The sequence below is a fragment of the Andrographis paniculata genome, unplaced genomic scaffold, assembly GCF_009805555.1.
Source record: "Andrographis paniculata isolate CXL003 unplaced genomic scaffold, ASM980555v1 Contig60END, whole genome shotgun sequence".
NCBI lineage: Eukaryota > Viridiplantae > Streptophyta > Magnoliopsida > Lamiales > Acanthaceae > Andrographis > Andrographis paniculata.
The window spans coordinates 3,522,164-3,535,574 of NW_026137596.1; the positions used below are offsets into that span (position 1 = coordinate 3,522,164).

At 36.1% G+C, this 13,411-nt stretch overlaps 3 protein-coding genes across 5 annotated transcripts; 2 read left to right on the plus strand and 1 right to left on the minus strand.

Annotated features, from left to right (window-relative positions):
• Window positions 1–241: 241 nt before the first annotated feature.
• Window positions 242–8,857, plus strand: LOC127259516 (histidine biosynthesis bifunctional protein hisIE, chloroplastic-like). 3 transcript variants are annotated; one of them, XM_051286893.1, is made up of 6 exons: window positions 242–455; window positions 5,017–5,228; window positions 6,580–6,825; window positions 6,912–7,007; window positions 7,109–7,260; window positions 7,433–8,857. In XM_051286893.1, exons 2-6 carry the CDS (start codon window positions 5,076–5,078, stop codon window positions 7,638–7,640), a joined length of 855 nt encoding a protein of 284 aa, XP_051142850.1. In that variant the 5' UTR covers window positions 242–455; window positions 5,017–5,075; the 3' UTR covers window positions 7,641–8,857. The 3 variants fall into 3 exon arrangements, with proteins under 3 accessions (XP_051142850.1, XP_051142849.1, XP_051142851.1); XM_051286892.1 differs by having other exon boundaries at window positions 5,076–5,228; XM_051286894.1 differs by lacking the exon at window positions 242–455 and having other exon boundaries at window positions 5,083–5,228; window positions 6,600–6,825.
• On the plus strand, window positions 2,052–4,529 carry LOC127259487 (histone-lysine N-methyltransferase, H3 lysine-9 specific SUVH5-like). Its single transcript, XM_051286852.1, has 4 exons — window positions 2,052–2,117; window positions 2,191–2,304; window positions 2,419–2,612; window positions 2,656–4,529. Exons 1-4 carry the CDS (start codon window positions 2,052–2,054, stop codon window positions 4,052–4,054), a joined length of 1,773 nt encoding a protein of 590 aa, XP_051142809.1. The 3' UTR covers window positions 4,055–4,529.
• Window positions 8,858–9,879: 1,022 nt separating the features above from the next.
• Window positions 9,880–12,366, minus strand: LOC127259489 (histone-lysine N-methyltransferase, H3 lysine-9 specific SUVH5-like). The gene has a single exon (XM_051286854.1). The coding sequence runs from the start codon at window positions 12,364–12,366 to the stop codon at window positions 9,880–9,882; it is 2,487 nt and encodes an 828-aa protein (XP_051142811.1).
• Between the last annotated feature and the right edge of the window lie 1,045 nt (window positions 12,367–13,411).

Genomic DNA, 13,411 nt, shown 5'->3' on the forward strand with positions numbered 1-13,411 from the left:
AAATTTGAAATAAATTTATAATATAATGTACAATAAAAATGTGTGATAAAATTCACGAGAACGCCAACCTAAATTTCGTCCTCTAGCATTTTATATAATACAAATAAATTAATAAAAAGAAAATATCTATTTATAATTAATACAAATTAATACTCAAATTATATTATTACTAATTTAATTTAATATATATATATAGATATATATATATATATATATATATCATTACATTTTCTTAATTAAGGAAGGCTACCTTTAAATTCTCAGTTCCCAATCCTTTCCATCCCTAAATTCTCCGTTCCCTCTCGCTACCTTTCCTGTCTTTGGATCGCCAGGTTTGGACTGGGCGGCGGTCGGTTTGTTTCAGGTGCCGGACGGCGGGTGGGCTGTTTCTGGGTAGTCGAGTTGGCATTCCAGAGGTGCCGAGAGTTACCGATACGGAAATCGGGTACATTCAGGTTAGCTATTGATTCTCTCTCTCTCTCTTTTTTTCCTCTCAAATTTGGGAATTGGGGTTTAGGTCTTTTGGTCCAATTGTTTACAATGGTGGAGTCGGGTTCGTTCAATTCATGCCCTTACTTTCAACTTGTCTCTTTCATATGATAATTTGTTTCAATTTCCTTGCATTTTCCTGTTGGATTGATAGCCATTGCTTTCAGTTTTGGTTGAACCGATATCCCTTGCAATTTGATTGCTTGTTTTAATCTGATTTGCATTCACTTGCAGCATCATTCTGTTTTTACATAAACTTAATTTTTTTAGATCCACCATAGGAATAGCCAATATTTTATGCAAATTAGCGCAAGATATATTCCTATTTGATTCGGTACTAGGCATTTATGACATCTAGCATATCATTCTGACCAATTAGAATATGATAAATCTCATTTTGATCTTAATCTTTTGCTTGATCTGACAATGGATTCTTAGAGACCCTATTTGTTATTACATCTAAATGGGATTAAGCTTTCAACTAGGCACTGAATACTAGATTTAGATTGGCCCTAATGGTTGCAGACCAAAACCACATTTTGGTTGTAACAATTTCTACAAGCATTCACCTTGCCTTTGTACTTCTACTCTTACATGTTCCACTATAAAATCTAATTGTTCAGAAAACAAGAGCAAACTTCATGTATTCCAATTCATGATTGTGATAGTTGTTAAAGGCCCCATCCAATGTTTATAGCGATCCAATATGATGGGTAAGGCTCCCTAGAAAACATACTAGTGGTAGTTGTAACAGCTGTCGGTCATTGATGTTGATAGTATCCAAGTGAATGCTCTCGTGATTGAAACATTTTGTACCATGTCAACTCAGGGTTAATTGGCATCTAATGCATACGCGATTGGTAGGATTGTTTTTTTTTTGGGTAATATGCATCTTTGTAACTAACTGCATAAAGGGCACAAAGTAGCTTTTTATGTCGGACACAACAAGTATATTAATAATGAATAAAGTAGAATAAAGTTACTTAAATTACAAGCTTAAGGAAATAACAAATTAATTAGTAATTAACATATACCATTTTTAATAGACATACACTATTTTCTCTCATATAACATCACATCAAAATATTATTTCCATTTCAAATCAATTTAGAACTACAACCAAACAAAATGATTTGTTCTTTATGGTTAGCCCTTCTTCATGTGGAAAGACTTGGTAATGTCAAAGGAATATTGAAGTTTCGGGGTTGTCTCCTTTCGTCGAGTAGGCCTTAATGCGGGGAATGTACAAAAAATACTGTAATAAAAATAGCTAATATATCCAACTAGTCAAACCAACTAATTGAATTAAAGGGAAATGAGTTTTAAAGGGCAATGGGGGAAAACTGAAATAAAGCATATTGTGAGGCAAGGATCGAATGCAATCCTCGAGACATAGTAGAAAATAGTGATGAGGCAAAAAGATTTGTTAGTAAGAATAGTTATTTAAAAACCAAGGATCAAAGGCACTCCCCAAGACATAAGATCGAAAGCTGAGCCATTTTGGGTCCAAGCTGATACAAAAGTGCATCTCACAAACAATACAAGAAATCCTTAAAGCTGTAATGAACACTTCAAGATGTTCAAAAGGAAGCGAACCATTTTGGCTCCAAGGTTTAGCCCTCAACAAGGTATATATACTAAGTGACTAAGTGAAACTAAGTAGCATTTTAATGCACACCTTTTGGTCTCCATCTTTGAAAGCTTCATAAAGAAGTCTTTTGCGAAAAATGGTGGAAGTTGAAGCCAGGTACCCGGGCAAAACAAGGAGATAAAGCTTCAACACTGGGAAACATATTAGAAAATAAGGTGAAGAAGGTTAGGGCATGGAGCTCGGCCATGTTCGAATTGATAGGAGTCGAATTAAGGAGGGAGAATCATCTGCAACTAAATGTGATAAGCAACATCCTGAGAATGGTTTAAAATCTTTAGGTCAAAAGTTTCTCTTTAGGAGATGATAGGCAAGACAAGTCATTGGCCAAGTTCACGAAAGGTTCAAAGACTACTAAAAGTTATTCCAATATTCATGTGTTTAAATGCACCAAGAAGCGGGAAGAACTAATTAATCTAACTCCTGTGAAGCGTGATGATCCTCAAGGATACGCAGTGAAGAATGTTCTAAAGCTGTTCGAAGAGACGCACAATCAGCTGCTGGAAAAGAAATTGAAGGCAAGAAAAGAAGGAAAAAAAATGTAAGCATACTCACAAAGATGCAGCCAAATATCTGAAAGAACAGGGAATGTGCTTGTCTCACGAGAAACCTTTTGGTCATATACCTGGTGTAGAAGTTGGTGATGTGTTCATATTCAGGGCAGAACTTGTGGTCGTTGGCCTTCATTGCCACTTGATGGAGGGCATAGATTACATTGCGCTCGATGGGAAAATCTACGCTACAAGTATTGTGAATTCGGGGTGCTATACAAATGAGGTTAAATCAAGTGATGTTTTGGTGTACTCAGGGCAAGGTGGGAATCCACATTTCACTCATAAACTTGTTTATCAAAAACCTGAGAAGGGCAATCTAGCGCTGATAAATAGCATGGAAATTGGATATCCCATACTACTCACTACTAAAAGAGACAAGTGGAAAGAATTGAAGGTTTTGGGTATGAGGAAGAAGGACAATACCATATATGTTCATGATGGACTATACACTATACATAGATGTTGGCAACAGAGGGATCAATATGGCAAGAAAGTGTTCAAATTTGCATTACATAGAATACTAAACCAACCGAGAACTCGCCAAGGCAAAGCGAAATCAATGAAACAAGTGATGCCAAATGAAGTTTGCATTATAAATGATATATCGTACGGGAAAAAGAAGTTGCCAATATGCGCAAGGAATGGTGTGGATAATGATCGGCCACGATCTTTCACTTACATAACCAACATTATGTATTCCTCTTGGTACAAATGCATTCAGCCTATTGGTTGTGATTGTGTTGGTGGCTGCTCGGATTCTCATCCATGCACTTGTGTTTCCAAAAATGGAGGTGAAATCCCATTCAACAAGAACAATATGATTGTCAAAGCTAGACCTATTGTGCATGAGTGTGGCCCGTCTTGCACATGCCCCCCTACTTGTATGAATAGAGTCACCCAACATGGCCTTAGATATCGGTTCGAGGTATTTAAGACCAAAACTCGAGGTTGGGGTTTGAGGTCAAAAAGCTTCATATCAGCCGGAAGTTCTATATGTGAATACGTTGGGGAATTGCTACAAGACAAGGAAGCTGAACGAAGAATTGGTAATGATGAATATCTATTTGATATTGGTGTTGGTCGCGGTGATGATGGATTTACTGTTGATGGTGTCAAGTTTGGGAATGTCGCGAGATTTATCAACCACAGTTGCTCCCCTAACTTGTACGCTCAAGATGTTCTTTATGATCACGGTGACAAGAGAATGCCACATAATATGTTCTTTGCATCCAAGAACATCCCTCCTCTAATGGAACTTTGTTATGATTACAATAATAAGGACTCGGTTTGTGAACATAACGGAAAGATCAAGGCGAAAGATTGCCATTGCGGTTCAAGACAACGCACCGATAGGATGTATTAGAAGTCATAGTTCAACCTTAGTTCTTGTGGTTCTCTGAGGATTACCAAAATACTTGAAGTGCATCTTGCATTCAGCAGCAACAATCATGTTTCCCCCTGCTTCTACACGATTCAGAGTTTTCAGCGCTGCAAGCTTTGTTTCATTGCTGTAATTACCCTTTTCCAACTTACAAGAACTGTGTGAGAGAACTTGATCTCTTCTTTTGAGTTCTTCATATTTCCCGTACTTTATGTCAAACAGATCTATAAATTCTTTAGCATCCGCCATCCTGGCATCAAGATGTCCCAAAATTTAAGTTGATGCTCCCGGAACTTATTTTTGGCACCAATCTCATTGCCATTAGCCAACTTCAATCCATCACAATCCTCGTATGAGCCGGTTGAAACTGTGATGGAATATCATCCTATTCAAGAAAAATATCTTGCACACAATGGTTTAAAATATAAAAAACTAAAAATAAAAATAAATTGATAATTAAAATTAAAATAAGACGAAAATTAAAATAAATTGAAAAAAAAATAAGAAAACCTTTAATCAAAATATATGGATATTAATTGAGAAAAAAGAAGGCAAAAAAGAGTAAAAGTTAAAATGGAAAAAATTGAGTACAAAATAGATTGTTTTTGTCTGTCCATGATATAACACAGTTGCTGCTGCCCGCAACAATTCTTGACAATGGAATGCAAGCGTTGATCATGAAGTGAATGAGCTAGCCAACGAACAAGTAATTCATAGTCTTGAATTGTAATTTAGCTTTCCTTTTGATTTTGGTACTTCTTGATGAGTTTGCCCGATCCATGAGTTGTAAATAATGTTGTGGAATTAAGGTTTTTCGTTATTCTAATTTTCTAATGTAATTGTTCAAATTTACTGGCAATCTCTTCAAACTCTATATATTGATTTTGCACTATTGATTTTTAAGTTTTTCTTTTATTTTTTGGTCGCTGTGGATGCAATTGCAGAAGGGAGGATTTCCTGTTTTCATTCTGAATATTCATTGTTTTCATATGGGTGATAATAGATGACAACTCCGTATAGTAATCACTGGGCGCCGTTTCGCAAGCTTTCGTCAAAATGCGGCAGTGTTAGCTCGCCTTTGAGAATAGGGTGCCATGTCTCTCCTATACAAGCTTGCCTGAAGGCCTCGGATTTAAGTTTGCATTTAGAGACTAAGGTAATATCTTTACCCCTGTTTCTATTTTAATTGATAATGCCCTAGTTCTTTTTACAATTGCTCCAAGTTCTTGCTTCGTTTTTATGTTTGAATTATCTATGCTCAGAAATTTGGCTCCACTGAAGCAATGTAGAAAATTAAATTATTCAAATAGATTGTTGAATATTTTTGATGGTTTGATTGCTTCAGTAGAAATAAAAGCTTCAAGGATTGGGTTGTGTTTAGTTATTTAGTTCCTTTTTTTTTTGTTTGGGTCCTTCGTCTTAGTGCTTTTGAGATGTTAAACCAGACAAGGCAGGTGTCTACCGTTGGTCTGGTTGCGGAGACCGTTGAGTGTCTGGGATAATAAATGAATACTTGTAGTCCCTCAGTAATCTAATCTTGATGATTACTTGAGCTACATCTAAGTATCACATTTTAAGAAGTTCCATTCCGTGCACCTTTTCTTCAAGTTGACAAGCTCCCTTGGTGTTATCATTATGATTGCATAAACTTTATCCGGATAAGCAGTATCATTTGTGTTGAAACCTGTGAAAATAGTCACACTCTTTACTTAAACACCATAAATGGCTTATGTTGGAAATGTTCAATTATTATACTATGATTACTTTAGTGGAATAAAAAGCTTTAGAGATTTGGTGTTTTTTGGAGGTGTTTATTTCAATTATTATCTGTCATTGGCACTTTATTTCACATTTCAAAAGGCAGGTGTTTACAGCTTGTCTGGTTGGGGAGATTGTTGAGTGTTTGCGATAGCAAATGAAGTGTTTGTTGCTCCTCAGTAATCGATGAGTTCAGATATATTTTGAAAGTGTTTCGGAGTTTTGAGGATGTTAGAATGTTAGATTTAAAATAGGCTTTTGATGTGACGTAAATAAGTATTGGATGTGATGTTTTGTATAGAAAATAAGTTTTTGATGTAATAATGTAAATGAAAATCGGTATTTGATGTGACATTTTGTTTTTTAAAAGTTTATTGTTGATGAATAGGACTAAAAGTGATTTCAAAATATATGTAAAACAAAGCCCTAATCTTGATGATTACTTGAGCTACATCTAAGCACCACGTTCTAAGAAGTTCTATGCACATTCTGTTCAAGGTGACAAAGTACTCGGTGTTATCATTATAATTGCATAACTTCAACGACCATGGAATTTCGTTTACGTAGAAACCTGTGAAAATATCAATTTGGTCTAAAAACCATATTTGGCTTCTGTTCAAAATGTTCCTCTATTATGGCATGATGTATTTCTTGGCATGAAGCACGATCCTTTGGGGACATGAATGGCGTAGTAACATGGTGCAAATTATGGATTTATTGAGTTCCTGTCATATAACCAATTAATACAGGCTAATCCCCTCTTGGATAGTATCAAATGGGACGACAAAGGCTTGGCTGTGGCAATAGCCCAAAATGTTGATACAGGAGATGTGCTAATGCAAGGTTTCGTCAATAGAGAGGCTCTTTTGAGAACCATTTCCTCGAGAAAGGCAACATTCTATAGCAGGTCACGATCAACTTTGTGGACCAAGGGAGAAACCTCATCTAATTTCATCAATATTTGCGATATCTTTCTTGATTGTGATCGTGATTCTGTAAGTATTAAACCTTCCTTCGTAGATCAATGGTTGATGTAACTTTCTCATACTTACGTAGAACAACAAATGTGTACACGTTTCAGATCATTTATCTTGGGAAGCCAGATGGCCCGACTTGTCACACTGGAGAGCAGACGTGCTACTACACCTCGGTCAACGATGTCCTAAACAACCCGCAGGTATCATAAAGGTTCCTTAATTCTCCCATCAACTCATCATTCAAAACCGAAGCTTCCTGTCCTCGCAAAAAGTATATGAGAGTCTTGTTTCTTCTTGCTAGGTCGGTGAAAGTAAACTTGCATTGACGACTCTGTACTCACTAGAACGTACAATTTCCAAACGCAAAGAAGAATTGACGGAAAGCACGGATGCCAAGCCATCCTGGACGAAACGCTTATTGCTTGATGACAAGTTACTCTGCTCAAAAATTAGGTTCGCCTTACTCCATAAATACATGCTACCTTTTCAAATTGAGCTTTTGGCTATTGCCATATTCGAAGCTTGTTATTATAGATGTAAATTTGGCATTTTTTAGAAGAGTAATGAACTGTTTTATCTAAATATTCATAACTTACTGCGCGTAAACTTTGGCGTATCTCTATAGGGAAGAGGCAGATGAGCTGTGCCGGACACTAGAGGAGAATGAGGACCAGTCGAGGACTGCCTCGGAGATGGCTGATGTGCTGTATCATGCTATGGTTTTACTGGCTCGGAGAGGAGTTAAAGTTGAAGATGCTATTGAAATTCTGAGACACAGGTTTTCGCAATCAGGCGTTGAAGAAAAGCATAGCCGTAAATCGAAGGTAAATTAATGCCAGATGATTGTTAAGAGTGGTGAACATCACGTAATATACCGGGGAAACCACCGCAACGTCGAAGGTATCAATGAATTAAAGAATTAATTGAAGAATGAATGATCAAATTACATATGATGATTTTGAATGATCGATGAGAATAGATGATTGATGATAGATTAATTAATTACCTTATTCAAATAAATCATCTGCAAGATACAAAAGGTTATTTGTTATTGGATAAATTATATATCTTATATGGTCCTAACCAACAAACATATGGAAAAACTTATGGAGGAACACATTCCATATATATATATATATATATATATGTAAATACTTACAACTCTCGGAAGCATGATTGCTTAGTAATATGATTTGTCACATATTAACATCATATCACTTGGTCTAAATAAATTTTTATAATAAATGCAAATATGATGAAAGTAAATTATATTAGTTGATTGTAATATCAGTAATATTTGACTTTATTATATTAGTCGATTGTAATATCAGTAATATTTGACTTTATTTATGGTGCAATGCTATTTGTCATTACAGTGTACACCGAATCTTTGAGGCCAAATTCAAGAATATTGAATTGTTGTAGACTTTTATGAAGGCACAGTATTATTATTATTATTATGGAGTACCCTGGAGTCGGTAAAAAGATGCTTATATAAGAAAAAATGTAAGCAAAAAACACAAGATAAAAGAACATAGTATGTAAGTATGATCTTGGATTTGACAGGACTGAAGATATGCTCCTGAAATCAGAAGCCTCTTCCTTCAGATTTTCCTTTCCTTCCCTAAATTCTCGTTCCCAATCACTCCAATTTCTCTCGCTACCTTTCCCGTCATTGCATCGCCAAGTTTGGACTGGGCGGCGATGTTCTACGGCCTCGGTCCAGTTGCCGGACGGCGGGTGGGCTGTTTATCGGGAGCCGAGTTGGCATTCCAGAGGTGCCCAGAGTTACCGATACGGAAGTACATTTAGGTTGGCTTTTTGATTCCTTTTTATTCTCTCAAATTTGGGAATTAGGGTTTAGGTCTCTTGGTTCAATTGTTCTACAATCGTGGAATCGGGTTCGTTTCAATTCAAGCCTATATTTTCCAGTTGTTTCTTTCATGTGATAATTCGTTTCGATTTCCTGGCATTTTTCTGTTGGATCGATAGCTTTGCTTTCGATTTTGGTTGAATCGATATCCCTAGCAATTTGTTGCAAGTTTTGATCTGATGACTTTTATTCACTTGCAGCATGAAAATCATTTTGTTGTTACATAAACTTAATTTTTAGATCCACCATATGAACGAGAAGTTTGTGCAAATTAGCCCATGATACACTCCTCTCTTGATTCAGTACGAGGCATTTATGATATCTAGCATGTCATTCTGACCAATTAGATTAGGATAAATCTCATTTTGTTCTTAATCTTTTGTTTGATCTGACAATGAATTCTTAGAGACCCTATTTGTTATTATATCTAAATGCTATTAAGCTTTCAACTAGGCACTGAATACTAGATTTAGGTTGGCCCTAATGGTTGCGGACCAAAACCACATTTTGGTTGTGACAATTTCTACATGCATTCACCTTGCCTTTGTACTTTTACTCTTACATGTTCCATTATAAAATCTAATTGTTCAGAAAACACAAGCAAACTTCATGTATTCAAATTCATGCTTGTGATAGTTCTTAAAAGCCCCATCCAATGTTTACAGCGATCCAATATGATGATCGATGGGTAAGGGGACCCCTAGAAAACATAGTACTATAGTAGTAGTAGTAACAGCTGTAGGTCATCGAAGTTGATAGTATCCAAGTATGTGTTTTCGTGATCGAACATTTTGTAACATCATATTAACTAGTGGAGGCAAGGATCGAAGGCACTCCTTGATAGATAAAGTAAAAGATAGTCATGAGGCAAAAATATTTGTTAGTGAGAATAGTTATATGGAAAACAAGGATAAAAGGCACTCTCCTAGACATACAATCGAAAGATGAACCATTTTGGATCCAAGCTGATACATCTCACAAACAATATAACAAATCCTCAAAAGCTGTAATGAACACTTCAAAATGTTCAAAAGGAAGCGAACCATTTTGGCTCCAAGGTTTAGCCCTCAACAGGGTATATATACTAAGTAACTAAGTAAAAGTATAGTAACATTTTAGTGAAAGCTTCATGAAGATGCACTTCAAGGATTTTGGTAATCCTTAGAGAACCACAAGAACTGAAGGTTGAACTATGTCTTCTAATACATCCTTCCGGTGCATTGTCTTGAACCGCAATGGCAATCTTTCGCCTTGATCTTTCCATTATGATCACAAACCGAACCTATCTTATAATTGTAATCATAGCAAAGTTCCGTTAGAGGAAGGATGTTCTTCGATGCAAAGAACATAATATGTGGCATTCGCTTGTCACCGTGATCATAAAGAACATCTTGAGCGTACAAGTTAGGGGAGCAACTGTGGTTGATAAATCTCCCGACATTCCCAAACTTGGCACCATCAATAGTAAATCCATCATCACCGCAACCAACTCCAATATCAAATAGATATTCATCATTACCAATTCTTTGTTCGGCTTCCTTGTCTCGTAGCAATTCCCCAATGTATTCGCATATAAATCTTCCGGATGATATGAAACTTTTTGACCTCACACCCCAACCTCGAGTTTTGGTCTTAAATACCTCGAATTGATATTTAGGACCATGTTGGGTGACTCTATTCATACAAGTAGGAGGGCATTTGCAAGATGGGCCACACTCATGCACGATAGGCCTAGCTTTGACAATCATACCGTTCTTGTTGAACGGGATTTCACCTCCATTTTTGGAAACACAAGTGCATGGATGAGAATCCGAGCAACCACCAACACAATCACAACCAATAGGTTGAATGCATTTGTACCAAGAGGAATACATAATGTTGGTTATGTAAGTGTAAGATCGTGGCCGATCATTATCCACACCATTCCTTGCACATATTGGAAACTTCTCTTTCCCGTACGATATATCATTTATAACACAAACTTCATTTGGCATCACTTGTTTCATTGATTTCGCTTTGCCTTGATGAGTTCTCGGTTGGTTTAGTATTCTATGTAATTCAAATTTGAACACATTCTTGCCATATCCATCCCTCTCTTGCCACCATCTATGTATAGTGTATACTCCATCGTAAATATATATGGTATTGTCCGTCTTCTTCATACCCAAAGCCTTCAATTCTTTCCACTTGTCTCTTTTAGTAGTGACTCGTATGGGATATCCAACTTCCATGCTATTTATCAACGCTAGATTGCCCCTCTCAGGTTTTTGATCAACAAGATTATGACTGAAATGCGGATTCCCGCCTTGCCCTGAGTACACCAAAACATCTCTTGATTTGACCTCATTTGTATAGCGCCCCGAATTCACAATACTTGTAGCATAGATTTTCCCGTCAAGCGCAATGTAATCTATGCCCTCCATCAAGTGGCAATGAAGGCCAATGACCGCAAGTTCTGCCCTGAATATGAACACATCACCAACTTCCACCCCGGGTATATGACCAAAAGGTTTGTTAGGAGAAAAACACATTCCCTGATCTTTCAGATATTTGGCTGCATCTTTGTGAGTATGCTTACATTTTTTTCCTTCTTTTCTTTCCTCAGATTTCTTCTCCAACAGCTGATTGTACGTCTCTTCGAACAACTTTAGAACATTCTTCACTGCGTATCCTTGAGGATCATCATGCTTCACAGGAGTTAGATTAATTAGTTCTTCCTGCTTCATGGTGCTTTTAGACACATGAATGTTGGAATAACTTTTAGTATTCTTGACACCTCTTGTGAACTTGGCCAATGACTTGTCTTGGCTATCATCTCCTAAAGAGAAACTTTGAGCTGAAGATATCAAACCATTCTCAGGATGTTGCTTATCATGTTCAGTTCCAGATGATTCTCCCTTCGATAATTCGACTCCTTTAGGTTCTAACATAGCTGAGCTCCGTGCCTTAACTTTCTCCACCTCATTTTCTGGTATGTATCCTAGTGTCAAAGCTTTCTCTACTTGTTTTCCCCGGGGGAACCTAGCCTCAACTTCCACCATTTTTCGCAAAAGACTGCTTTCTAAGCTCGGTGTTGTATTGCATTCAGCAGCAACATTTATGTCTCCCCTTGCTTCTACTCGATTCAGAGTCTTCACCACTGCCAGCTTTGTTTCATTGCTGGAATGACCTTTTTCCAGCTTCCAAGAACTGTTTGAGGGACTTCTTTCAAGTTCTTCAGATTTCCTGTACTTCATGTCAAACAAACTTATAAATTCTTTAGCATCCGCTATCCTGGCATCAAGACGTTCCAGAATTTGAAGTTGATCCTCCCCAAACGTATTTTGGGCACCAATCTCATTGCCATTAGCCAAATTCAATCCCTCACCATCATTTCGTGCAGGATTTATGGTTTCCGAGTGACTTTGCACACTGATCACAGGAACACTTTTCAATGGCACAGCCGATATGGCAGCCACATTCAATGTGTTGTTCCCGTCTTCTCCTCCAGTAGCTTTGGTGGCAGTGTTGGTCACAAAGCTCTTGTGCAGACCTTCTAACTCCTTACGAGTTCCACAATTTGCCGGGAAATCTCGAACTGCTTCAACCTTCCGGCGTTTGAACTTAGGAGGGGATCTTGGAGTGCTACAACTCCCGCTTCCAGACCTATGCTTCCTTGACTCCATGAGAACATTTGATCCGGCCATTAAGGTCGTGATACTTGAGTACAAGATTTACTTCCTCCTATGGCCATCAAAAAATAAATAAATAAAACTCAACACAAATCTAAACAGAATAACAGTAAGTCATTCTAAAGAACTGCAACTCCAACTTTAGAATCAAACATAGAACCCTTCCATGAGGGGAAAAGACATGTGTGGGATTCCCATACCCAGATATGTATTTTGGGGGCTATACTAAATTGAGATTTTATTTAATTTGTTTGTATTTTTAAAATTACATGGATTTGTATGAATCTTCATAGATTTCAAAAAAAAAAAAAAAATAAATTATTATGTATATAATTTGTTACCAAAAACATATATTTCTAACATATATGTGTATATATATATATATATATATATAAATCGGCAGTGCAAATTGGAACATATGGTTTTTGAATAGGAATTGTCCAAATCAAAAACAAAATTGACAAATACAAACCAAAATCATGACTTAAAAAGGTTCAATTCTACTTTACCTTTTGAAAAATCAAAATCGACAATTTTAAACCGCAATTTAAAAAGTTCAAATCTCAATTTGACACTTCAACAAATCAAAACAACAATTTCAAACAGTAAATTGCAATTCAAACTATTTAAACAGTTCTAATTTGTTATTATAAATGTAAATAAATTTTGTTATTATTTATGATATATAAATTTGTATAGGTGTCAATTGCTACGCAAAATAATTCAAATATATTTTTTGTATTATTTCTAATATATAAAAATTTAAAGATGACAATTATTATGTTAACACACAAAATTCCATGTAAGGTTGAATAACTAAAGATTTTTTTAGAACTACTTTAAAATTAGTATACAGTACGAGTGTGTGTATTCATTTTAGACTTTATTGAATTTTAAGAAGTTTGGATTAATCCACATAATCTACTCAAAGTTTGATATTGATTTAAATGGATTTTTATAGCTTATTTAGATTGTTTACTGTTTTAGGTATTTATACCGATTTCATAACATTGTAGAATAATTTTTATTGATTTATATAATTGGTATGAAATTTATATGA